Raw genomic sequence first — 25,690 nt, 5'->3', positions numbered from 1 at the left:
CTCCTGACCCAGGGATTGAACCCTTGTCTTCTGCAGTGGCAGGTGGATTCTTTTACCACTGAGCCATCGGGGAAGCCCCCAACCCAGGGTTAAGGATGCAGTGTCCCCTCCACCCCGGGACTGCCCTCTCTAACCTGGCCTGGCCCTGCCACCCCAGGCCTGACCAACATACCGAGCGTGACGTTCTTGGCAGTGAGGTCGTTGCAGGAGGTGTAGTACTGGGTGAGCCAAACGATGCCCACGATGGCATAGATGAACTCGATTACCAGGATGGCTGCAAGCAGAGCAGGGTCCCGGCTGAAGGACGGGGAGGCCCTGGAACCTGGGCCCGGCTCCTCAGCAGCAAACCACCCACCACCCCCCGTCTCAGGCCTTGAGATGCAGAAGCCCAGGGAGTGTGGCCATCCCATCCCCTGCTCTGGTTTGCGTGCCCTCAGGCCCTGACACCTCTTTGAGAAGGTGACTGCAAAGGCAGATGATGAAGAGGCATTTCCCTGCTCTTTCAGGAATTAGAATTGTATCTGTGAACTTTGGAATCAGACATGGGGCTTCCCTGGTGGCTCAATGGTAAAGAATCCACCTGCAATGCAGGAGACCTAGGTTTGATCCCTGGGTTGGGAAGATCCCCTGAAGGAGGAAATGGCAACCCACTCCAGTATTCTTGCCTGGAGAATCCCATGGACAGAGGAGCCTGACAGACTACATTCCATGGGGTTGCAAAGAGTTGGACACGACTAAGCGACTAATACTGTATCTTAGGCAAGTTACCTAATCTCTGAGCCCCCATTTCCTCCACTGTAAAATGAGAGTGATGAGGTCCATGGTTCAGGGCTGTGAGAACTGGGGGACAGGGTGTTCATTTCATGGAAATAGCTATTCCCGGGGAGGCAGCCTCTAGCACTTGAGGCAAAAAGAGGAAAGGGGTGAACCAGCTGCCCAAGGCACCCTGTCCAGGGCTGAGCCCAGGGCTGACATGGGGTTGGGTGTGGGGAGCAGGGAAGAGAACAGACGCCACCCCCCCACCCCGGGGACAGCACTGGAAGCCCCAGCTTCACAGGCAGCCCCATGTGGCAGCCAAGAGTCCAGGCTTTGGAGTCTGACAATCTGGGTTCAAATCTCTGACACCTGCATACTTGTTAGCTGTGTGACCTTAAGGGAGCTAATTAACCTCCCTGGGTCCCAGATTCTTCACCTGCAAAATGAGACCAACAAAGGGCTCCTCCCTGAGTTAACACAGGAAGAGGGCTAAGCTGAGGCCACAGGAGCACAAGAGTGTCCAGCAGGAGTGACCGGGGGAGGCAGCTGAACATGAGTCCAGGAGGAGGAGACAGGTGGGTCCTTAGGGAGCTGGTCTAGGCTCCTGAGGGACCTCCCCAGGATGGGCAGGAGGGGCTGTTTGGGGAAGGATCACAAAGCAGCTGAAGAGACACACACAGCCTAGACAGAACAGGGGTTGGCAAGCTTTTTCCGTAAAGGGCCAGAGAATAAATATTTTAGACTTTGTGGGTCATACTCTCCATCACAACGATTCAGCTCTGCCATGGTTGTGCAGAAGCAGCCAGAGGCGGTAAGTACTAAATGAATGAGTGTGGCTGGGTTCCAATAAAACTTTATTTAAAAAAAACAGACAGTGGGCAGGATTTGGCCCTCAGGCTGCAGTCTGCCCACCCCTGGTCCAGAAGTGGGGGCAGGGAGTCTGACTGTTCGCTGCTGGCCCCCGGTGCTGGCCGAATGAATGTTGGGCACAGGAGGGGGGCGAGAGGGGGAGGGCCGGAGTAGCCCCCCGCCCACGGCGGGTGGCCCTTACCCAGGCGCACGTAGAGCACGTACTGCATGGATTCGCGGGGCTCTGTGTAGAGGATGCCGCCGCGCATGCTCAGCCAGATGATGGCCATCTCGGCGATCATGCAGCTCAGCAAAATGCCCAGGTAGCCGCGGCCGTGGTCCACCAGGTTCAGGGAGCAGGCCTCGTCCGGGTTGTAGACCAGGCCGAAGAGCACCACGGACAGGATCACAAACCTGGGGGAATGCGCACAGGAGAGGGCTAGGTGGCCCCGCCCAGCCTGGACTCCAGGGTGGAGGGCTTCACTGATCTGGGCAGGGGACCACCGTCCATCAGGCAGCGGGGCCCTCTGAGGACACAGGCGCCCAGGGACAAGGCAGTGGGACAAGGGAGCCCAAGGCTAGGTCAGCTCCTAGAGTGGCCAGGCAGGGTCTCTGGGCTCCACGCGGGTATTGCCCTAAAGGGGGTGGATGTTTCAGCACTGACTCCTGGGACAGGGTCAGGACAGAGGGTCAGAAGGCCTCCCCCAGGCCTGTGATGCCCCACCCCCACCCCGCCGGCCTGTGCATGGCCCGGAGACTCACCAGGTGGTATGCAGCAGGAAGAGGAAGATGGCTGGCAGGACGAGGTCATCGCTGCCCACAGACCAGCGCCGCCGGAACACCACGATCCCGGGCATGGCTGGCGGCTCTGCGGAGGCTCAGCGGGCCTGGCGCTCACCTCCTGAAACAGAGCAGAGGACCCCCAGGCTGCCCGGGCCACGGCCACATCCAGGGCCACCATGCTTATGGCCAGGTAGGCCCAGCAGCAGGGACATTCTCCAGTCCGACATCCCCAGAGCTTCAGTCCCATCCCTGGGCAGGACCCACCTCCCACCATATCCATCCCCCTGGAGCCAGTATCAAAAACTGCAGTAGCTAGACACTGGCTTCAGTCTAACCCCTGAGGACTTGCCTGTCCCCAAGAGTGGCACAGACCCCTTGAGATCGGCTCAGCCTGGGCTTGCCCCAACAGGAACTGCTTAGCTCCACTAAAGACCTGGGCTTATTCCTATCCTCCTCCATGGGATCAGGGGACCCCTACCCACATATCCAGTGCCTGCAGTCCTTGGTGTGGGGTCGGGATTTCCCAGCCCAAGCCTGAGCCTGTCTCCCGGCATGAGCTGAACCAGGGAGATGGAAGGCTGAAGGCGCTGGGGAAGGTGGGGGGTGAGCACAAGTGTGGGGCTGGCACACACGGAGGATGGGAGCACCCAGCACATAGTAGGTGCTCAGTAAATATCTGTTGGATGAGGTCTTCCGTTTTGGGCTTTGCTGGAATGCTGGGAGGACACTCTATGACCTGATTTTCTACCCATCAGACAGCGACGCCCCTTGGTAGGGAAGGACCTGGTTGAGACGGGGCAGGGTTGGGGGGAGGTGTCAGGAATGTGGCTGGGGTGCCCAGCTTCTCTGCTAGAAGGGCAGTGGGCAAGCCCTGGGGGTATCTCATCCTCCTGGCAGCCACCCTCCACCCTTCACGCTCCCCCTGAGCCATGCAGTCTCTACTGCCCGGATCCCAACTCTCTGAAGTAGCTGAATTCAAATTAGCCGCAGGGAAGCTTGGGGAGAAGGGCCCAGGAGTCCGGTCCCCCCCTCCCAAGAGCCCCAGGAACCAGGGCAGTGGCGCGGGCCACTGGCTCCCCACAGGGGGCCGGTGGGGAGACACCGGGGAGGGACTCAGGGTAGCCCCACACTCAACTCAACAGAGAAACCCCAGCGACTGGAGGCTGGGCGCTGGTGGGCTGCTGCCCCCAGGCTGGCAGAGGCTTACATGGCACCTGGTCCCTGGTGGGCGGCAAGTCCTCCTCTCCCCGGTGAAGGCTCCAGGGAAGAAGAGCGTCCGTGGAGACCAGCATCACTCGGCAAGTGGCCAAGTCTCCCCGGCTGGTGGGCACGGCTCTCAGGGTGGGCCGGGGGGTGTCGGGCCAGGTGGCCGGCCCAGCACATCCGGCCCGGCCAGTCTCCGTCGCCCTTTCCCGGGTGCAGCCACTTCATCCGGCCGCTGCCAGGCTGCTCCCAGCGAGGTGGCGGCCCGGCGGGCGGGCGGGCGTGCTAGCCTGCCGGGGTCGTGCCTACTCCTCCCCCCACCCTCAGGAAGTGACATCATCCCACTCTCTCCAAGGAGGAGTCGGAGCGCGGATTCTGGGAAGCGGGAGAAGGATGGAGAGCCCGGAGCTGCGTGGCGGGGCGTCCGGGGGCGGAGGGTCTGGGACCGCGGGAGGCCGGGGCTTCCAGTCCCCTGTCGGTGACGAGGGGCTGACCGCCTCTGGCTTCGGTTGGAAGGACCGGAGGGGCAGGGTGGGAGGGGCAGGGACGCCGTGGGCAGCGGCGGGCTGGGGAGGACGGAGCTGCCAACAGCTGGGATGGCAGCCGCCAGCCCCTCCCAGACGCCAGGTGGCCCCTGGAGGGTGAGGAGCCACGTAGGGCTGGGATTGGGGGGTCCCTCACACACGTGGAACCACTGCGAAGTCCCAGCAGGTGCAGCAGCTGCTCTCAGCAGGCCAGACCCCGGCAGAGGAAGGGGAGGGCTGTCCCAGAGAGGCTGGCGGGCACGGGCTGCCCTGCCGGGAGCCCAGGACATCTCGCTTTCAGGGGTACACCCAGTGAACCCTTCCCAACCGCCTCCTCTCCCACCCCTTCACCTCTTAGAGTCTAGAATGGCTAAAACTCCCTCAACTCACACGTTATCACCTAATAACCTCACACGTGGCCCCACCTTCCCAGCTCTCAGGTAGAAGGGGGCGGGGTGGGGAGCCTGGCACCCCTGCAGAGGGGGCTGAAGATCTGTCAAGACCCCTGTAGTGATACGACCAGTGGCAGCCTCTGCCCCCCAAGCTTGACGAGGGGGGGCGCCCAGCTGATGGCCGTGGTCAGTGCCAGTCCATCCTAGGTCACATGGCAGGGCGGCTGCGGGCTGACTGCGCTGGGGTGCCCGGTAACGGTCTGGGGGCCACACCCCGCAACCTCCCGGGTCAGCTCGCCACTGCAGAATCCCAGGTCCAGCACCGCCTGGCTCCCAACCCCGGCTCCATCACCCACTCACGGTATGACTTACTAGTTGTGCCTCAGTTTTCCCATCTGTAAAATGTCGATGGTCCCCACCTGCTAAGGACCTGCGGACCATACAAGAGGCCTTGGCAGCACTGAACGAAGCCAGCGGCGGTCTTAGCAAGACAGCGTGTGAACCGGGTGGACGAGCTGTGCCTCCCCTGCCTGGGCTAGCGGATTCTCCAGCTGGTCACCACCAGGTCATGGTGGGGGGGTGTTGATGACAGGGCCTGTGCTGCTGCTGGGGGGGTGGTGGTAAGGATGGGCCCCGCTACTCCATGCGGATTCATAAATCTCAGGACTGCTATTTTTAAGGGCCTGAAAGACGCCCTTTCTCTCGAGACCCCAGCCCTTCACAATGGGGGCCTGTTCCCCTGCTGGGGATGTGATTTCATCTGGAGGAAATGTCTCAGGATGGGGGAGGGCAGAGGCTACTTCCTGGTCTGAGGAGGCCGCAAAGCATCTCCTCTGGCTCTCCTCCCCCAGGGCACAGGGGCCTCAATGGGGCAGGGGGCATCCAGACCAGCGGCACTTCCAGGGGAGGGGAGGTGCCCCCTTCAGCGGCGGCAGAACAGAAGCATTGCTGGGTGCCTCCCATGCCCCTGGCTGGACACCCCCTCCACCACCCAGGCAGGTGTGAATGCCCAGGATGCTCCCCACACGTGGGTGGAATGACCTGAGTGGCGCTCCGAGGCCCCTTCTTCCTCCACTCACAAAGCCCAGTTTCCTTGATGGGGATTCAGGCCTTTGATTTAAGTATGAACCATCCTCGGAGTTCCTCTTTCTAAAAATGCAAAACTGTTTTTCTAAAATGCACAGGCTGATCCCTACTTTAAATACCGTCCATGGTTCCAGGGGTCTGCAGGATAAAGTCCAAGCCTATCAGGCAGCACCTAAGGGCCACAGCAGCTGGCAGGCAGGCTGTGCAACCTTGGGCAGGGGCCTTGCCCTCTCTGAGTCCTGAAGCAGGAAGTCACTCCCCAACCCCTAGGGATCCGAGGCACAGACAGGCACAGGGCTGCCTTCTGGCTGGGGAGGCACTCCAGTGCCCCCTCACACTCTCTCACCCTCCTTTCCCAACCCCCAAACTTGCTGCTCCCTTAAAAACACCTCATTGGAATCTGTGCTTTGTTTATCCTAGTTCCTCTGGCAGGCAAAATCCTACTCATCTTTGTAAGCCAACAGAAAGCAGCCCTCTTTGAAACCCTCCCTGACAGCACCCCCCACCCCTTCTCATGCAGAACAGGCTGCGCTCCCTTATGGGAACCCCTCATCTCAATACCCTGGGTACACTGGCTTACACTTGCTGATTCCTTGTTGCCCATCCCGGTCCTGCTCAATGGAGAGTCCCGGAGGGTGGGGATGGGGGTGGGCCAGGCAGCACTGCTCTCCTTCACATCACACCCCCGCTTCTCTTGCCCCTGGAGTATAAACACAGCCCCTCTCCCCCTGGGCAGCCCCAGCCCCTCCAAACCACTGCTCCATCCTCCTGAAGCAGCTGCCATAAGGGTAGGAGACATGACTCCTGCCCCTCTTAGCTCAAATCCTTCACTTTGGAGGAAAGGTCCCTCCCCAGTGCCCCCACCCCAATCGCTCTCAGAGGACCACCCTCTCCTCTGGCTGTCTTAACTATTCTAGGGCTTCAGTTTCTCCAGCTGCAAAAGGGGGACAACCCCGGTCCCCCAGAGGGCTGCGGCGAGAGCGGGCTGGGACAAGGTCACAGAGGTCTGCACGGGTTCTGGCAGAGCCCAGGCTCCACTCACAGGTGGGTGGGGAATCGTATCAACAGGGCTTCCGGGGGCTTCCTGGCAGGGTGACCTGTGACAGGTGCCAGGGTCTGGGCAGGTGTTGCTGGATGCCTCTGATTGGCTCCAGCTGATCAGAAAGGGCTGGACTGAGCTGACATGAGTCCTAACAGGGTCCCCTGCCCTGCCATGGGCTTTGGGGGGCTGCTATTTAGAGCACCCGAGCTGGGCCTCATCCCCTGACCCAAAGGTCCCCTTGGGCTGGGCCCTGGGAGCAGGCTTCAGGGAGAAGTGCCCCTCAGCAGTGGGTCCCAGCTGATAGGGTGCTGAGAGCTCCCAGGGGAAGGATGAAGGCAAGGAGAATTCCAGCTCGAGCTGGTGGGAGGTGAGACATCACCTCACTAGCCTGCATTGGGGCCGGGGCACCAGAGTCAGGCTCAACCACAGGGGACAGAATGATGTGCTGTGGGAGGCCCGTCCAGCAGCCTCTAGGTCAGCCCATGAGATTTCCTGCCTGGCAGAGGTGGCCTTGAGCATCTGGGTCCAAGGATGGGCTGGAAGTTGAGCCTGAAGGAAGGGATGACAGCCAGGTCCAGGCCACTAGGATACATCTGATATCAGCTGAGCACCTTCCACGTTTTGAGTCCCAGATGAATAGCCTGCCATCCTCACAGCAGCGATGCAGGGTGACAGCCTCGCTCTCACTGCACATGGGTCTGGGTCCTGGCTCTGCACGTCATGGCTGTGTGATGGTGGACAAGTTACTTAACCTCTCTGTGCCATGATTCCTTACTTCTAAAATGGGGCTAAGAACAGCAACTACCCGTTAAATGAGTCACATACACTTAAGCCAGCACCTGTCACAGATGCTCAGCGAATGTGGCTCTTCTGCTAATATTTTCATTGAAAATGAGGAGGCTGAGGCTCAGAGACCCTGCCCCATACCTTCTGAGGAGCAGGAGGCTGGGCAGGCAAGAGACTTGGGTCCTTCCTCCTGCCATCCAAAGCCCACACCCACTGCAGGAATGTCAGGCTTAGAAGAGATCCTGGAAACAGTCCTGGGGCCCCCATTTATGGGTGAGGAAGCAAGTTCAGGAAGGCACCAGAGGCTCCCAGCTTTCCCATTATGTCCCTCCCAGCGGGAGCTGGACATGCAGCCAGAGTCTCCGAGCCAGCCCGGCCCTTCCCTGCCTCACAGCACACGCCTTCTCCAACTCCTGAGAGCTGCCCAGGGGCAGCTCCCATTAGTAGAGTGTTGCCCCAGGGAGCCTGGGCTGAGATCCTCTCTCACATTCTGGATACAGAACCCTCTCGGAAGCGGCAAAATCCACATGAGCTCCCTTGCTGGAGAACAACCCGCAAGAAGGCATCAATCACTTGAGCAGTTTCAAGCAGACTCATCGGTGGCTAGCTCTCCACTGCCCGGCGGGTGGGGTCCCCGCGGCTCTGCAGCTCAGCTGGCAAAGGAGAGGAGGAGAACTTAGCCCCAAGCCCACCTTCCCTGGGTCCTGAACAGCCTGCTGGTTGAGGCTGGTGACCGGGCCAGGTCCAGCTACATTACAGAGCTGCCAGTCCCAGACCAAGGGCAACATCCCCAGGACAGAAAGTCACCACCCCTCCAGACCTCAGTTACCTCTTCTGAAGAATGAGGAGCCTGGACTAAGGGGAGGCTGATGTTTTTGTATTTGTTAACATTTATTTGCATCCAAGGCTGCATGTGCCTATATAGGAATCCCCAAACAATGAAAAGGTGGAATATAAATTTAAAAACAAACTTGAGAACAAAAACTAAGTAAATTAAAATAGAAGATTGGGGAAATCATCGTACATGTACAAGACATAAAGCCCATCATAGGAGCTGCATGTAAAACTAGCATTAGCCTCCATGCTACCTGGTAGCCAAAGTGAAAAGGGAAAATTGGGTAGTCTGTATGCACTCTTTAGGGCTTCCCAGGTGGCACAGTGGTAAAGAATCCACCTGCCAATGCAGCTGATGCAGAAGACGTGGGTTTGATCCCTGGGTCGGGAAGATCCCCTGGAGAAGGGCATGGCAACCGGCTCTAGTACTCTTGCCTGGAAAATTTCACGGACAGAGGAGCCTGGTGGGCTACAGTCCATGGGGTCACGAAAAGTTGGACACGACTGAGCATGCACATGCATGCAAGGCCTCTTTCAGCACTCTGTGAGGTGTTGTATTCCTCGGGGCTCTGAGGGGAGGGCCCAGGACTCCCATTCCCATAATGAATGGGATGCCCCCACGCGACAGGGCTTAGAGAAGATGCTCCCAAAACGGTGAAAGGGACCTGCTGCCTCCTAGGCCCTCTGGGTCTGTCTGTGTTGGCTGCTGGAGCTTGACTAGTCTTGAAGGGCGGTCATCTGACTTGGAGGACTGACCTAAGGGAGGTTGGGCCCCCGGGCAGCCTGCAGGGCGAGTGCTGGCCCCCAGAGGCTCAGTCCCAGCTGGGGCAGGCTCACCAGGGGCCGCCCTCTGGCCTATGTGGGCTGGCAGACGCCTCCTGCCCTCTTTATCTCTGTCCAGAGCACGGGCTCCAGGGGTGGTGGAATCCTGGCACGGCCACTACTGGTCAGCTGTGTGGCTTGTTGGGGAGCTTGTTAACCTCCCTGCTGGCTTGTGAGACTTAAACGGGGAGCACCCACAGAGGGAGGGGCGCGGCACGCAGTAACCAATCATCTCCCGAGGTTGCGGGGCGGTTCCGGGTGATGCAGGAGAGCTCCGCCCAGCGCGAGTTGGGGACTCAGCCCTTCTGCGCCCTCCAGCATTTGTCAGTTGCCTATCGAGTCTTGGGCCTCCTCTAAGCCCTCTGTGCACATAACTCACTCAGTCCTCATTGGAGGCACTGCTATTACCGTATTTTACAGATGAAGTGATTTGCCCCGGGTCACATAGCCTAGTTCCACAGCCCGTGTCTTAATCGCCACTTCAGAGGAGCAGGATCCAATTAAATGCGTTTCTGAACCCTGGGAGCGGGCTACTCATGTTCCCCCACCTGGTGGAGGGAGGCGCCAGGGTCTTGGGGACCACAACCCACTCTTTGGGTCCTCCTCTGGCTCCAGACTCCTGGTCCCACCACTAGGGAGAGACTGTGAGCATCCACCCCATTCCCAGAAGAGGAGAACTGAGGCCGAGGAGAGGCTGTTCCACAGGCTGCCTGCAGGTGCGTGGGCTGCGGCCCAGAGCTAGAAACTTTATGTGTCCCCTTACTCCAGCCTCATCAGGATGCAGGGCTGGGATTTCAAAGCAGCCTCCTGGAGTTACTTCAAAGGAAACAATGTCTCTGCCCCTCGGTCTGATTCCTGCTTGCCCTTGGAGTCCCTCTGCCTCTCAGGTGTGAGGGTCCCGCAGAAGCTGGGCTCCAAGAGGCGAGGGGCGGGGGAGGGCAGCGAGGGAGGCAACAGAGAGTGAACACGCCTGAGCCGGGGGCCGCGGGGGCCGCCCGCCTGGGCCCGGGTGTGCGCAACCGGAGTCCGGGGCCCGAAAGCTGTTGCTTTTCACACGTCAGCTGTGCCGGAGCAGAAGGCAGAGGCGAGCCTGCCCAGGGCTGGGGACGGATTTCGGCAAGAAATGGGTCCTCACACGCCCAAGCCCTGGGACGAAACAGGTGCCTGGTGAGGCCCGCGTTGGGGCAGTGGCGGGGACGCTGCTGTCTCTACTCCCACCCGACGCCGCACCGCCCCCAACCAGGGTCTCAGGCTCATGAGCACCTTTCCTGCAGCGCCACCCCCCACAACCAGGGCAGCCTTGAAGGACCCGGGGAGGTGCCTCCTACTCCCATCACTAGGAGCCTGTGGGTAGGTAGGACTGTTTTCATGTCACAGATGGGGAAACTGAGGTTCCGAGGGGCCTACTGAGCGAGGGGCCAAGTCAGGCTTTGAAGCCGGACCTCCCTGCGGTGTCCTCTCCACACACACGAGCATCCATGTGTTACTCATTCAGTCGTGTCTGACTTTGCAACCCCATGGACTGTAGCCCACCAGGCTCCTCTGTCCGTGGAATTTTCCAGGCAAGGATACCGGAGTGGGTTGCCATTTCCTTCTCTAGGGGATCTTCCTGGCCTAGGGATGGAACCTGGGTCTCCTGCATTGCAGGCAGATTCTTTACCATCTGAGCCACCAGGGAAGCCCAGAAGCATCCATGGTGCCTCACAAACCAGCACTCTGGGGCTTGGGCACAGAGTTCAGGGAAGAGGATGAAAAGAAGCAGCCCAACTTACTGGGGGCTACACCTACAATCATGCTGGGCTGGGCCTGGAGATGGCGCCAGCCATTATTCTACCACCAGTTATTAAAAAAAATTCTTACATAGCGTTTCCTACATGCCAGGTACAGTAGTGAGCAGTTCATAGGTATCGCCTACTTTAATTTCATCTTTATAGCAACCCTGTGCGGAGAAGGCGATGGCACCCCACTCCAGTACTCTTGCCTGGAAAATCCCATGGACGGAGGAGCTTGGTAGGCTGCAGTCCATGGGGTCGTGAAGAGTCGGACAGGACTGAGCGACTTCCCTTTCACTTTTCACTTTTATGCATTGGAGAAGGAAATGGCAACCCTCCAGGGTTCTTGCCTGGAGAATCCCAGGGACAGGGGAGCTTGGTGGGCTGCCGTCTATGGGGATGCAACAGAGTTGGACACGACTGAAGTGACTTAGCAGCAGCAGCAGCAGCAACCCTATGAGCTACGTGTTATTGTCAACCCCATTTTACAGATGAAGAAATGGGCCCAGAGAAGTTAGGTCCCTTGCCCAAGGTCACTCAGCTAGTGAGAGCCGGGCCGCGAGTTTCCAGTCTGTGCCCTTGGCCCCTCCCGATGAGCCCTCATCAGGGCTCCGTTTAGCACAGAGGCTCCAGCTTCTCATTCTCACGCTAATTATTTTCCACTCGTCTACAACAAGCAGAATTTGCCATCTGCCACAGGCCCTGTCACTGACACCAGCCAACTCCCTGGGAATCAATTGAGGCCTTTCGTTTCCTGCTAGTTGTTCTGGGAGGGAAGCTGGCTGCTGGGGGATGAGTTGGGGGGGCTGCTGCCCCGAGAGGCAGCAGGATGTGCCCCCCTTCACCCCTCCACCCTTCCTTACCCCGGGCATGGCAGTCAGGCCGGGCCCTCCTTCCACCCTGCAGTCTTCCCTGGTCCTCTCCTCCAGCTTTGTCCCAGGCCAGAATGGACTTATTTTGGAGAGCAGAAGAGATTCCCCTCTGGCCAGTCCAGGTTTTGTTTCTGAATTCTTCCCTGGAGACGGTTTCTGTTCTTGAAACTAGGAATGGCCTTTGTCCCACACTCATTCTGGGCCCCAGGGCTGAGGTGCCCTGGGGCGGCCCAGAGAGGCTGGGCTCTGGTCTGCCAGCCCCTGGCCAATTCCTCCCGCCTGTCTGTGCATGCAGGCAGGCGCCCATCCCAGGTTTGCTTCTATTTAGGCAGAGTCTTTCCTGAGCTGCCCCTGTGGTAGTCCCACGTCCCCCTTCCCCTGGGACCCGAAGTCTCAAATGCGAACACCTGGAGGGTAAGGGCTCCTCCAAGGAGCCCACCGCTGGCTTCCCTCCAGCCCTGAGGTGGGACAGCCCTGAGTTTGCATCTTGGTTCTGTCACTTCTAGGCTTCTGTGACCTTCATTTCTCTGAGCCCCTGTTTTTTCATCTGCAGGAGAGGACGACGGAGGACTCCCCGCTTCACCGGGAGTCGTGAGGAGTACGTGAAATAACTCATGGAAAGCACTCAGGGCCTGGCAAGTGTTTGTTGCCACCATCATTATTTATCCATCATCTTCTCCTGAGAGTGCTTAGACCTCATCCTCATGGCCCAAGTCCCTCACCGCCCAAGCTGTGGCAGGGCCACTGATCTCTGTGGGCGAGTCAGGCTTCTGGAACAGAGAGGCCCTGCTCCCCACCCCTGGGCACCAGGCTGACCCATGCCTGCCCTCACCCGTGCCAGCCTACAGGATGCCCTGACCCACCTTCTCGGGCAGGGATGGCAGGAGTCCCACCTGCCCTGGCTGAGGCCTCACCAGCCCTGCCTCCTTAACCCCAGATGAGCCACAGAGATGAGAATCACCATCTCACGGATCAGCTCGGATGGGGGAGCTCTGGCCCAAGGCCACTCCGTGCTCCTGCAGACGCCCCGTCATATGTCTGTCTCAGAGGTTCAGTGGGTCCCCTGTAGGCCCCTTCCCAGCCCAGACTCTGGATGCCCCGAGGGGCAGAGGCCCACCGCTCATGCCACTGTGCCCACTCCAGCGTCCTGCTAGCAGTGCCCTCTGTGGACCCCCTGGCCCCTCCCCTCCCCCAGGGCCTCTGCTCTCTGGCGAGCACCAGTCACTGGGAACCCCACCAGGCAGTTCATCTGCAGCACTCTGGCTGGGCTTCCCAGAGCTTCTGAGAAGAGACTCCGTTTCAGGTGCTGGCGACACCTCCGAGAGGATTTCACACCCTCCTCTACATGAGGAGCCCCCTAGCAAGGTCGTTAATGAGTCTGCTAAGTGGGCACACCTCGCCTGACACCTTCCTGCTGGGAACCCCGCCCTCACGCCCCGCATACCCTGTGCCACCACGGTCCTATTGCGCCTGCCTCTGCAGCCTGTACTGGGGGGCTCCCGACTCCAGGAGTGGGGGCTGTATGGGCTATGGAGGATCCGCAGAGGGGGGCCACCTCCCCAGGCAGCACGGCCATCTAGGGCACAGCCCTGCGCTCGGCTATCAAGTTTCACGTCAACCATTCCCTGGGCATCGCAGAAGCGGGCAGGGATCGAGTGACTGAGTAACACAAGCTCTCTCCCAGGGGACGAGGTCTGCAGAGTCCCCCTGTACCACAGGAGCATCGCTGGAGGTGGCAGGTGCTGCTTTCATGGGCCCCGGGGCCTCGGCCCAGGCCCAGCCCCTCTGCCCTCCTCTCCTGTGCCCAGCGAGTGGATGGCTGCGCTCTCTGAAGTGGGTTTCTCAGGCACCCCCAGATGAGGGGAGGGGGTCACGGCAGGCTGGGGCTTGCACGCTATGCTGGTCAGAGTGGCTCTTAGCTTTTTTACCCACTGGGGCTCCTTATGACATTGTGTTTAAGCTAAATGGTCTCAGGGCTTAAAAACGTTTGAGAACCCCCTCGAAACAGCCTGACCTCTCAGGTAGGTCCACTCTGGCCTTGGCTTTTAGAGTTCTACTTGATGTTTGGGTGCAGGAGAGAGCCTGGGGCCTCCACCCAGGGGTCTAGGCTAATTCAACCATCACTCGTGTCTGCCTGGCCTGTGCCGCAAGGCGCCGAAGGAAACGGTGACCCACCCAGGTGCTTGGAGACTCCCCCCGGCCCCCTCACACCTCCTTGGGCACGGCAAAGCCAGGCCCAAGCACGTGACCCCAGGTCTCCAGGGAGGGCTGGGGGCTCCGAAGGCCACTGGGTGGAGAACAGCATAGACCTGCCTCGTGTTCCAGTGTCTGTCCACTCAGGCGTGCACTGAGCCATGACCTTCAACATCAGGACGAATCAACCACTGCTTTCTCCTCCTCAGTAAAGCGGGGCTGGTGATGACAGTGCCTCCCCCGCGGGAGATGACAAAGTGGGTTCAAAGTTGTGAAGTGCTGAGAGCTGGGTCCTGCATACGGGGGATGCTGGGTAGCATTGGCTACACACACACACATCTGTTTACAGTTTTAACTAAATCAACCCCCTCCTCACAAGTGCATTAAGACTCCTAAATTCCCCTTGTTGTTACTGTTTAGTTGCTAAGTTGTGTCTGACTCTTTGAGACCCAGTGGACTATAGCCTGCCAGGCTCCTCTGTAGATGGGACTTTCCAGGCAAGAATACTGGAGTGGGTTGCCATTTCCTTCTCCTGGATCTTTCCCACCCAGGGAGCAAACACACATCTCCTGCATTGCAGGCAGATTCTTTACCACTGAGCCACCAAGGAAGCCCCTAAATTCCTCTCAAATAAGATGACAATGCCCAACCATTAGCTACCGAGCTGTGCACCAACCAGCCCCTCCAGCCCTGCTGTTGGGCAAGCCCGTTCCCTGCACCCATGCCCCTCTTCTGCTCATCAGTGGAGTGCCCCCTGCCTGGTGCTTCCTTCTCTCCGGACACCTGCTCACTTCAGGGGGTCCTCCGTGGCGAAGCCCGGGGCCCATACAGTCGGCCTTAAGCCTCAGTCCTGGTTGGTCAGCCCACAGCTCATCAGTGAAGTTGCAGCCCACCATCCTGTGGGCTCCGGGCCCTCCTGCCTCACCTTGTCTGTTACACTGGAGGCCCCCAAAAAGGTAATCCTGGCCTCCCCCTTCTTCTCCCCCTGGGCTAGGGGATGGGCCCAGTGGCTCAGGGCAACATAGACTGGAAATGGTAGGGGGTGGGCACTGGCCTCCACAATGGGGATGACTCCATCAGGCCCCAAATAGAGGTCAGCCCTCTGCCTCCTCAGGCCTGGGCGGGACCCAAGGGCCAGCTCTGTATCTGGGCATGTGAGGCCTGGGAGAGAGCAGGGCCCAACCTGGGCTCCAGAGTAGGGTGTCACTTTCCTCCCCAGAGGACTCACTCTCAGGGCCTGGGGCCCCAGGCTCATCACACTGTCACTCCTGGGGCTTCGGCTTCCAGGCCTGCTCCCTGGGGTGGAAGGAGGAACAGCCCTGGTGACCACAGACAGCACCGCTGCCCACCCTTCCCGTCCCCAGTGGCACTCTATGGCCGTTTCGCAAGGTCACGGCAGGGAAGTGACAGGCATTGGCGGGGTCTCCGCCCCGTCAACCTGGGGCAGGCACCCGTGGCCCCATTAACTGCCCGCCACCAGCAGGGACGCACCTGGCAGCCCCAGGGAGGTCGGCAAAGCTGCCGGTGACTCCAGGGCCCAGACCTTTCAACCAGAGCTGATGGCACCACGGAGACAGGCTGGCAGGGCTGGGCGCTGAGTGCTATAACGGGATGCCCACCTGGGGCCCAGGAGACAGACCTGGGCCAGACCGACTGGGGCAGAGGCTCCTGCTAGGCCGAGAGTGGCACCGTGTCCCGCCGGGGCTCAGGGAGGAGGGTGACTAGGCCTGTTTCCTCAGCAGGCCCAGCCCTTCGCCACTCGCCCAGGAAGCCTCTGGAGTCGGGGGTGGCGGTGGGGGAGTCGGCGAAAGCTAGGGGACCGGAGGAGGTGGCCTGCGTCACGGCGCCTGCTGACTGCCCCACCCTCAGTGGCCGCTGGCTGCTATAAATATGGCTCCTGCCTCCGATGGTGCAGGAGGTGACCTAGAATTGTGGGCTCTGGGGCCTCCTGGGCGCCCCTCCCCGCCAGCATCAGATGCGGCAGCCTGACCAGAATGTCCTTGCAGCCTGAGAGCCCACCCCCACAGTGAGCACAGCCCCGACCGGTGCTGGGGAGACCCCAGCAGTGAGGGGGACGAGGGCTGCGGCTTCCCACCCCCAGTCTCCCACCACCATCCTTTCTACCACTTGACAGCAAGCGCCAGGGATGCCAGGTCCCCCAAGATTGAAGGCCTGCCCAGTCTGCAGAGGAGACAGGTGGGAGGCCCGAGACCACCCACTGCAGCCTCAACCCTAAAGCCGAAGGGCAAAGGCCCCAAGGCCATTTGTTCCGGGCCCCCCACCTCTCCCTCAGTCCACGGTTCCTCGGCAACGCCACCTAGCTTGCAAACCTGCCGCGGCCCGGAAACCACCCTGGACAGACTCGACTGTGACTGTCCTCCGTCCAGTTGGTGGCAGGCATCTGAATGAGCCCGTCCCGCTCGAGGGACCCCAGGCGGGCCCAGGCCCCAAACCCCAGGGCTGGGAGCAGAGGACAAAGCGTGGCCCCAGGCCTGGCTGTTTCGAGGACCCCCAAACCCCATGTGTCACCAGTTTGGTTCCAGACTCCCTGGCTCAGGGCAGCCCTGGGACCTGAGAGGAAGCCAGAATCAGTCCCAGGGGTGGGGCCCCAGGGTGTGAACACAGGTGAAACCTCAAAATTAATTTCCCGCATACAGCCATCCTCCACCCTCCAACACACAGAGAGCCACTACGTGCCAAGGGGCCACAGCAGTAAGCAAAGGCCCAGGTGGGGCCAGCCCTCAAAGATCCGACAGGCCAGAAAGGAAAGACAGGCTGGAAGCTAATCTTCACATACGATTGTGAAAAATTCTACGACTTGTGCTCAGAAGAGGGGTCCTCACTGGAGCCCCAGCAAAGATCTGAGGGGCAGCTGCCTTAAGAATTGGGAGCAGGAGCCGAGATCTGAAGGATAAGGCAGAGTAACGTGGCCACATGGAGAGGGCAGCAGGTCCGTGTGCAGGCAGGCGGTGGAGGGGATGGAGCCTGGAGCCTGGAGTGAAGACCAGAACCAGCCAGACGGGAGCAGAGGGGAGGGACGCGCTGGAGAGGCTCCTGGGGTCTTGTGAGCCAGCTTCATCCTGGAGCTGGGCGGGAAGCCCCGGGCCACGGCAGGCGTGATGGGGGAGAGGGGTGGGGGCCAGAGATGCAGCACATGGTGGCGACCGACAGGCTGGGCGCTGCCAAGGACGCCCTGGCCCGATGATGGGGCCCCCGGACAGGCCGAGGGGCCGACACTGCATCAGCCCTCAGAGCCTTGAGCCACCACCCGGGGCTGCCTGCCTGGAGCACTTCCTGCCCAGTCTCTTCCTGCAGGCAGGGGAGGATGGACCACGCCTGGCTCCACCTGCTCCCGGGGGAACCCACTCCCCAGTCTCAGCTCTTCTGCCCAGTCCTGCCCTCAGGGGGTGCGGCAGGCCAGGGTGTTTGTCCAGCAGGCACCCACTCAGGGGTGGTCCCTGGGCTCCACTCCCACAGCCGAGGGACCCCCATAATGAGCCTGAGGCTAGAGGCGTTCCTCCTTCCGTGCTCATCTCCTAACTCTTCCGGCTACTGGTTCTGACCACAAATGCCACCGCGCGGGGGACGGGGTGTGTGCTGCACTAAAGCAGGGAAACACGCTTGGAGAGAGGATGTCTCTGCCAGTCACCCAGCCTCCCCCCGCCCCCACACCCCATTTCCAGTCTCTGTGCAGAGCTCATCACACGTGGAAAACACTCTCCTTCCTCTGCCGGCCGCCCTGCCCTCACCTCCACGCTGCCCTTGCTCACCACGCCCCAGGCATGTGGGCTTTCTCTCTGTCCCTCAGACAGCCGGGCGTGTCCTGTCTCCTGGACACGCCACCCCCCCTGCCCACCCCATCATTCCGATCTCAGCTCATGCATCCCTCCTCCTGCCTTTCTGCCCAGCCTCAGGGCAGCCCGAAGGCCCTCTCCATCACATTACCATTTTATTTCCCTCTCAGCACTTTCCACCATCTAACCCTCTCTGGTTTATTCCTGTGTCGACGTGTTTACTATCTAAGCGGCAACCCACTCCGATATTCTTGCCTGGAGAATACCATGGACAGAGGAGCCTGGTGGGCTGCAGTCCATAGGGTCACACAGAGTCGGAACACGACTGAAGTGACTTAGCACGCACATTACGGTCCAAGTCTCCCCACCAGGATGTGGCTCCTGGGTAGGGGCCTTGTCTGTCTCCTTCCCTGGTGTGTCCCCAGCCCTCAGCAAAGGGCCTGGCAGGTGGCACATCTAAGCACAGCCTTGGGGAATCCAGTGCAGAGTGGAGCCCAGAACCCAGGCTCCTGATTTCCACCCCCGGCTCTTCCCATTCTACCCACTGGCCATGTGCCTTGAGTCCCAGCTCGGGCCTGGAGGAAAGGGAATGCCTGGAGAATGACTCCCCTCTTAGAGCCTCAGTGATCTCCCATTTGGGGCTTCCCAGGTGGTACAGCAATGGCCCCCACTCCAGTGCTCTTGCTGGAAAATCCCATGGACGGAGGGGCCTGGTAGGCTGCAGTCCATGAGGTCGCTGAGAGTCGGACACGACTGAACAAGCGACTTCACTTTCACTTTTCACTTTTATGCATTGCAGAAGGAAATGGCAACCCACTCCAGTGTTCTTGCCTGGAGAATCCCAGGGACAGAGGAGCCTGGTAGGAGGCTGTCTATGGGGTCACACAGAGTTGGACACGACTGAAGCGACTTAGCAGCAGCAGCAGCATGTAGTACAGCTGATAAAGAACCCCTTGCCAATGCAGGAGACACAGGAGACACAGGTTTGATCCCAGGGTTGGGAAGATCCCCTGGAGAAGGAAATGGCAACCCACTCCAGTATTATTGCCTGGAGAATTTCATGGACAGAGCCCAGCAGGCTACAGTCCACATGGTCACAGACAGTCAGACACGACTCAGCACACAATGCATAGGATCTCCCGTTTTCCCAGGACTCACTTTTTTATTCCCCCTGAATGTTCACCTGCCAAAGGCCTTCAGCCTCTGCTTTGCTGAGGAAAGATGCTGAAATATTGATACTACCGCATGGCTGCCCTGGGCGGGAGATGGGCCGGGAATGACCATTCTAGGCCCAGTGTTTTGGATCAATCAGAACCAATGCCAAAACCCAGGCCATCGGTGACTTGCCCATGACTGCGGAGCCTCAAAGCCTCTTGCCTCTCCAGACAATGGCCACAGGAACAGTGGCTCCCTCCTCGGCGGGGGCCTGGGGGCAGGGGAGACCAGAGATGACCGGAGAAAGGGCCTGCCCTGCAGATCCTCATTCCGCCTCCTCCCTGTGACCCTCATCTGCTCTCTGCCAACTTCCTAGGAATGCGAGGAGAACAAACAAGACAGAGCGGAGGCTTCTTAGAAGGAAAGCACTATAAAAAGCCTCACAATATGATTACTTCCCTTTAAGACAGAACCCTGGGCTTTGACACCCCCGCCCCTGTGGGGCCTTATCGGGATTCTCCCAGCGTTCCCCTCCTCCTGCACAATCGGGAGACTGAGACTGGAGGCCGAGGGCAGGCCCAGCGGGAGACACGCCCCAGTGTCCCCCTGCTAGACTCAGAGGGCCAAGCCAGGTCTGGACGGCGGGCAGGCTGGGTCTTGGCCCTGTGGCTGGCTCTGTGCGGCCCTCCCACCTTTGGCATCTGGTGTCCTCTCCGCTCTTCTGGGCCTTGGGAGGACACATGAGATCACATCTGGGAAGTGTTTGGAGCTCCTCAGAGAAAAAAAAGCCAGAGGGATCCAAAGTGGGATGGATTATGTATCAGTGGGCTCATTTATTAGCACTTTGGTTTAGGTCAGGGGCAGAAGGGGCAGACGCATGGGGTTCACTGTCAGAGAACCAGGCTTCTACTACCTGTGGGCAAGTTGCATCCTCTCGGGGCCCTGATTCCTATAAAAGGGAGAGGGGGACATAAGATCTGAGTGATGCTGGTTAAAGTACAGCCTGCAAACAGGGACTGCCAGGGTACCAGCCTCACAGTGTTCCCACGGGGGTGACAGTCGAGGGCTTGGCAAGAGACCGCGTGAAAATGATGTACGTTAGGGAGCATCCTTCTGCTGGGGAAGTTGAGTCGTAGATGAAAGGCCTGAGGATGGGGCTGTCTGCAACGCCACTCGAGCTTGCAGACCCCGTGTCCATCCCCAGGCAGAAACCGACATGGACCAGCAGCAGGAGAGAAGGCTGAGCAGGGCCTGGCAGCCTCTGTGACTTCAATCACAACCTCAGAGGACTAGCACTCCCCTCTTCCACGTTGGTCCTGCTCCCCAGATAAGAGGTGGTGGTGGAGACACCAGGCTGCCTCCCTGGCCTCAGCACACACAGCCAGCTTGCCCAGGGCCAGTATGGGAGTGACTGGACCCAGCACACAGCTGCGCCCACCTGGGAAGACCGTCCCCAACTTAAGCTAGGACGCGCTCCTGGCTGCCCATTGTTAGAGAGGTCTTTGCCCGTAGTGGGTGCAGTCCAGCCACTTGGTGACAGCCTGCTGGTCCTCACGGCTTGTCTGGCAGGCACCAAGGGGTGGAGTGACCATGGGCCACAGCAGTGGGCTTGCTAAAGGCCACAGTGCAAAGCAAGGTGGGCACCCTGTGGTGGGGCAAGATCCCTCATTCTCCCAGGACTCGAGCCACAGGCAGGACTTCAGGGAGCGGGGTGCCGGCTCCCTGTCCAGCTCATTTAGGCCTCTCCCTAGGGTCCCAGCTTCAGGGGAGAAACGGCTACTTCTCCACTGGGATGCCAGACCCTCCCAGCTTCTGTTTACCTAATCTGTTCCCCTTGGTCCCAAAGATCCAACCTGTGACTTCAGGGAGCCACCAACACATTCCCCAGTGGGTGAATGCCACTCTCAGGAGGAGAGGTGGGGCAGAGGGTGGTGGGCCAGGCCCGGGCCCAGGACCAGGGTAGTTTCTGGTTCTGATTCATCTGAAAGGAGGTGAGGCCAGGGCAGGGTAGGCCTGAATCAAGGCAGAGTCTCCTCACTGGGAGGGAGAGCAAGGCCGTGGACAGGTGCAGCTGCCCCAGGAAAAGAAGGGACAGAGGTGTCCGGTGGGATGCTCCCAGCTTAGGCCATATGCTCCTCTGCCCCTGGCCGCACAAAAGCCCCATTGATGCCAGGCCTCGCCTCCACGCTGCTGCCCTGACTCAAGGGCTCTGGGGACCTCTCCTGCTCCTTGCTGACCATCCAGCTGCCACCACCACTGCTGCCCTGGCATGCCAGGCATGCCGGGCCCAGCAGTGCAAAGTCACATGCTGTGGGCGGGTGAGGCCAGGCACTGCTGGGGCAGCGTCGGACTGCAGGGTGTGGTGCTTATGGGCAGTGCAGCCCTTCTTGGTTACACGGAACAGCTGGATGCCAGAAGCAGTGGACCACTCGTCCGCCACGGCCCGCCCCCCGCCCCCAGTCCCACCCACTTTCCTGGAGGGCAGATCCTTGGGCAAACAGTCAGCCAGGTGCTGGCGGCACGGCAAAAGCAGGGCTGGGAAAGCAAACACTGCGGGCCACCCCAACCCCACCCTGCACACCAAGCCTTCTCCAAGGGACAGGGTACGTCCCCAAGCAGGAGGCTGCCAGGGAGTCAGGCTGACCTGGGCCTGGACATTGGCCAGTTCCTGACTGGGTGACTCTGAACAAATCTCGGGACCTGGGGCAATGCCCACATGCACCGCTCTTGTGAAGGTTAAATGGGAGGAGGCCTATGTGGGAGCACTTAGCACGGTTTGGCATAGACTAGGGTCTTGATTCATGGAGGCTCTGTCCAGTGCTACATGGATGTGGGGGGAAGCCGGGGCAGGTCACAGAACGAGGGGCAGCACCTATGGAAGTCTGGGCACCACACCCTCTGGGGGCATGCTAGTTCATGGCCCCCTTGTCTCAGCCTCTGGGAGAGACTTCTGACAACAGCTCTACCAGCAGGGGTTGCTCCACCAGTTGAGGCAGGATGCACTCTACCAGTAGGGGGATGCTCCACCAGGAGGAGTGCTTCGCCAGAAGGAGGTGCTCTACCAGCAGGGGCTGCTCCACTAGCAGAAGATGCTCCACCAGTAGGAGGTGCTCCACCAGAATGAGGTCCTCCACCTGAAGGAGGTGCTCTACAGCAGGGGATGCTCCACAGCAGGAGATGCTCCTGCTGGCCCCAAACTCAGGGCAACCATGAGTCAGATCCCAGAATTCCCTCCAGCTGCCGAGGGCCCCACTGGCCCCCATGCAGTGCTTCTGCTTCAGGCTGGCCCCACCCCACAAGCAGCCAGAGGGTCACTGTCTGCTCCTCCTCACAGACCCTACTCTGGGGTTGAAGAGCACACGCTGGCGAAACAAGCTGGCTTTCATCTGCTCTATTACTCACCATGGTTGAGTGCTCTGCAGCATCAGAGTTCGTCATGCCTCTGTGCCTTTGCACAGGCCATTCTCATGGCATAGGATGCCTTTTCTAATCCTATGCTCCCGTGAACTCCTCAACCTACCAGGGCTAAGCCTAAACACACCCTCCTCTGTGAAGCCCGCGAAAGCCTGCCAACCCTGAGGCAGATCCGACTTGTGCCCCTCCATTCCTGTCCCAGGTACCCTGGTTCCCCACCAAGCTGGGAGCTCATAGAGGGCAGGACTGCACCTTCTGCCTGTGTCCTCGGCACCCAGACTGTGCCTGGTGCCTCACAGCTGCTCAAGAAACATCAATCCGGGCCCAGACCTTTGTTCTTCCGAGATCTCGCCGGTGGCCTTTTTGGCCAAAGAGACTCAGGCAGCGTGTGGGAACCTAGGCAAGACACTTCCCTCACAAAGCTGATGGGGGCTCGAGGATTCTTCTGCTTGGACACCATCCACGCCCTGTGCATCAAGCTTCCCCACAGTCAGAGGCGGCTTTGGGGGCTGCAGGCTGCCTCCCGTCTTCCAAAGCAGAAAGCAAAGTTAACAGGAGGGCGAGCACAGGGAAGGGAAGTGCAGCCGGAACTGCAGGGAGAAAGGGAGTCGTGGCTGCCATCTGCTGTGAACAAGATGTTTGGAGAACACGCACTCCTCGGCTCGGAGGTCTCCCAGCCAACTCTCAGAGGGCGGCCGCCCCTCCGCAGATGGGCGCCGATGGGCTCAGCCAAGCCCAAGAGGGGCCAGGCCCCCTCCCACCGCACAGACCTTCCAGCTGCCCCCGCCTGACCTCTTGCTTCTCAAGCAGGCTGGGCCAGGGGGTGGGGGGGAGACGATGCCAGCCCAGGAAGCGAGCCATCTCTTCCAGGGAGCCCCCCGCAGGCTCTGAGAGGACAACTCCATCACAGTGATAATAACATCGCAGACATCGTGATTACAAAGGAAACAACACCAACTACTGTTCAGTGAGAGCCGGACGACCTGCTGGAAGGCCTTGTACTGGGAGCTCGTGGCCACGGTCTCATTTCAGCTGTCACCCCAGGGAGGAGGGAGGAGACGTGGAGAGTCCAGGAGAGCACCTGTGCTCTGCCCCAGGGTGTGGGGCACCTGGCCACCGAGGCCCATTAGGAGACGGTCCTTGGGTCCTCCTTTATTCTCTAAGCTGGAGGGCACAGTGAGCAACAGGAGAACATCTGGGTGAGAAGGAACCTTCTGGGCCACAGAGTCACACACCTGCATTTCAGCGAGGGAAGCAAGGGTTAAGGATGCGGAGACCTGCCCCAGGCCACCTGCGGTCAGTGGGAGGTTGGGGACATGAACCCTGGCCTGGGACCTGGCTCCCGGGGCCTCAGCAGGCTGCCAGGCAGGGCTGTCCTCTGGCCTTTAAAGAAAGCAGCCCTCGGAGGGCTAAGGGGCTGGCCCTGCCTCGAGGGCCCATCTCGGTTTGGACCAGGCCTCCCTTATCCTCTGTGCCCCAGGCTGCGGCGGGGCGGGGGTTGGGGTGGGGGCCGAGCTGAGAGCCAGGGAAGAAGAGGCCTGTCTTCCTGGCTGTGCCCCCAGGCCTGCTCTAGACCTCCCCCTGGGTCGCCCTGCCCAGAGCCTGCTCACAGAGGGATTCATGTGGCCAACAAGGCTGGGCATGCTTGCAGGGGTGCTGGGTGGCCCGCTCACCAGAGACACTGGAGCTGCCCCGTGGCACCCGGCCAACCACACCCGCGACTTCTCTCACCAGACCAGGAGGGTGGTTTCTGCAGGTGGGCTGCGGAGAAGCCTGCCCGCCTAGACTGAACTGTGCCAGGGCTCTGAATGCCCCTCCATGGACCTCACTCAGCCCTTGGCAGCCCGGCCCCTGGAGGGGTGGTGGGGGGGTTGGGGGGCTGCCGGCCCCTGCCATTCCAGCCTGGAGAGGTCAGGGGACAGACCCCCCGCCTCCCTTTGGCACCTGGAAGGCAGGATTTCTGGGGCAATCACCCAGAACTGTGCCTCCCATCCCATCCCCAGCCCGGCTCACCCCACGCAGCCTGCTGCAGCCGCCCCCACAGGCCTGCTCTCGAGCCGCGCGCTCCACATTTCTGTCTGCTTGGTCCTCCCCCAGCAACCCCCCACCCCCATGCCATGATTGCAACACCTCCATCCCGCTGCCTGCTCTCTGGAGGGCAGCACAGGCAGTCGGTGGCCAGAGGGTCTGAAGACGGGCTCCGCGGGGCATCTGTGGGCCCAGAGATCGTGCACCGGCTTGTGTGAACTCTTCTGGGGGGCAGCCTGCAGTTTTCTCTCCTTCTCCAGGGGCTCTTGGCCTCCAGGCTGGGTCACCGCCCTGGCCCCACTTCCTGCCTCTCAGTCCCCACCGGGTCACCCTGGCTCTGAAGTGCCTGGGCGGATCAAGGGAATCAATGGCTTCTCTGTTCTCCGGAGGGAAGGCATTTCATCGCCCTTGGGGGGAATCTTTCAGGGAGGCAGGGAGCAGCCAGGCCCCGGCTCAGGACCCCCGAGGCCTCAAGGCTCCCCTTGTGTTGGAAAGTGGGAGCCCTGTGCTTGGCCGAGATGTCGGGGTTGTGGGGGGAGAGGCAGCTGGGTGCTGGGGTCTGGGGAGGCCTGAGGACTCCGTGGGCAAATCTGCCCCCAGCCGCCCAGGGCCCCTCGGCCCCAGCTCCCCTGGTTCCCGGGACACCCTCCGAGTGAGCGACACCTTCACGAATGGCTCCCGCCTGGGCTGAGGCACAGGCAGGCCGGGGTGAGTGAGTCAGCCAGGGGAATCCCAGCGCCCGCACCCACCGCTGGGTGACAGTTCCGCTGACACCTCCGGAGCAGGGCGCCCAGCCCCTCCCAGCGCAGGGCGAGAGGAACACCCCAAAGGCTCCCCACCCCCAAGCCCTGTTCCCTGAGATGGGAGCCTGGCTGCAGGGCAGGGAGGAGTGACTGCTCAGAAAAGCTTTACGGGAGCTCTGGGCCTGGGCCATGCTCTGCGGCCTCTTCAGGGCTCTGGTCTCTCATCCTTGGTGCATCAGTCAGGAAGGAGGCGGGAGCAGGGTCGCCACAGCCACCGCCAGTTCCAGCCCAGCACCCATCACCCCGGCGTCTGGGTATTCTGCTTCCAGGGGTCTCGGTATCTCCAGAGCGCGTTCCTGGTATCCTCGGTATCTCTCCCTCATCCCTGGGGGGCCCTGGCCGGTCTCCTGCCTGGGCACCCCCACCACAAGCTGTCCTGGTCTCCAGGAAGGGCAGGGTCAAGGCTCTGTCCAGGAAAAACGAGGCAGAGCAAAGCGAAGAGCAAGGCCAGCAGCCTGAGCAGGGAGGCCAGAGAGGACGGGCACAAAGCCTGCTCCCAGCAGGACGTCCTGTCCCTCAAGAAACCCAGCCAGGTCCCCACAAACCCGCCAGACCGGTTAGCGGCCACCTCACTGCTGCCGG

The 25,690-nt window shown here is 60.5% G+C and overlaps 1 protein-coding gene across 3 annotated transcripts in view; it reads right to left on the bottom strand.

Moving 5' to 3' along the window:
* DAGLA (diacylglycerol lipase alpha) overlaps positions 1-25,690 on the bottom strand; it is a 66,456-nt gene that overhangs the window by 26,319 nt on the left and 14,447 nt on the right. Inside the window, exons 1-4 of one of the 3 annotated variants that reach the window (XM_005226930.5) lie at positions 3,596-25,690; positions 2,368-2,506; positions 1,808-2,019; positions 173-274 (exon numbers count right to left, since the gene is read on the bottom strand). The exon at positions 3,596-25,690 is cut by the window's right edge and continues 14,238 nt beyond it. In XM_005226930.5, the coding sequence (XP_005226987.1) occupies positions 173-274; positions 1,808-2,019; positions 2,368-2,462 (409 nt within the window). In that variant the 5' untranslated portion in view covers positions 2,463-2,506; positions 3,596-25,690. Of the gene's footprint in view, positions 1-172; positions 275-1,807; positions 2,020-2,367; positions 2,507-3,595 lie in introns of those variants that run through there. The other 2 variants (XM_005226931.5, NM_001192583.3) reach the window with 2 other exon arrangements.

The sequence above is a fragment of the Bos taurus genome, chromosome 29, assembly GCF_002263795.3.
Source record: "Bos taurus isolate L1 Dominette 01449 registration number 42190680 breed Hereford chromosome 29, ARS-UCD2.0, whole genome shotgun sequence".
NCBI lineage: Eukaryota > Metazoa > Chordata > Mammalia > Artiodactyla > Bovidae > Bos > Bos taurus.
This window is presented reverse-complemented; position numbering and strand designations above follow the sequence as displayed.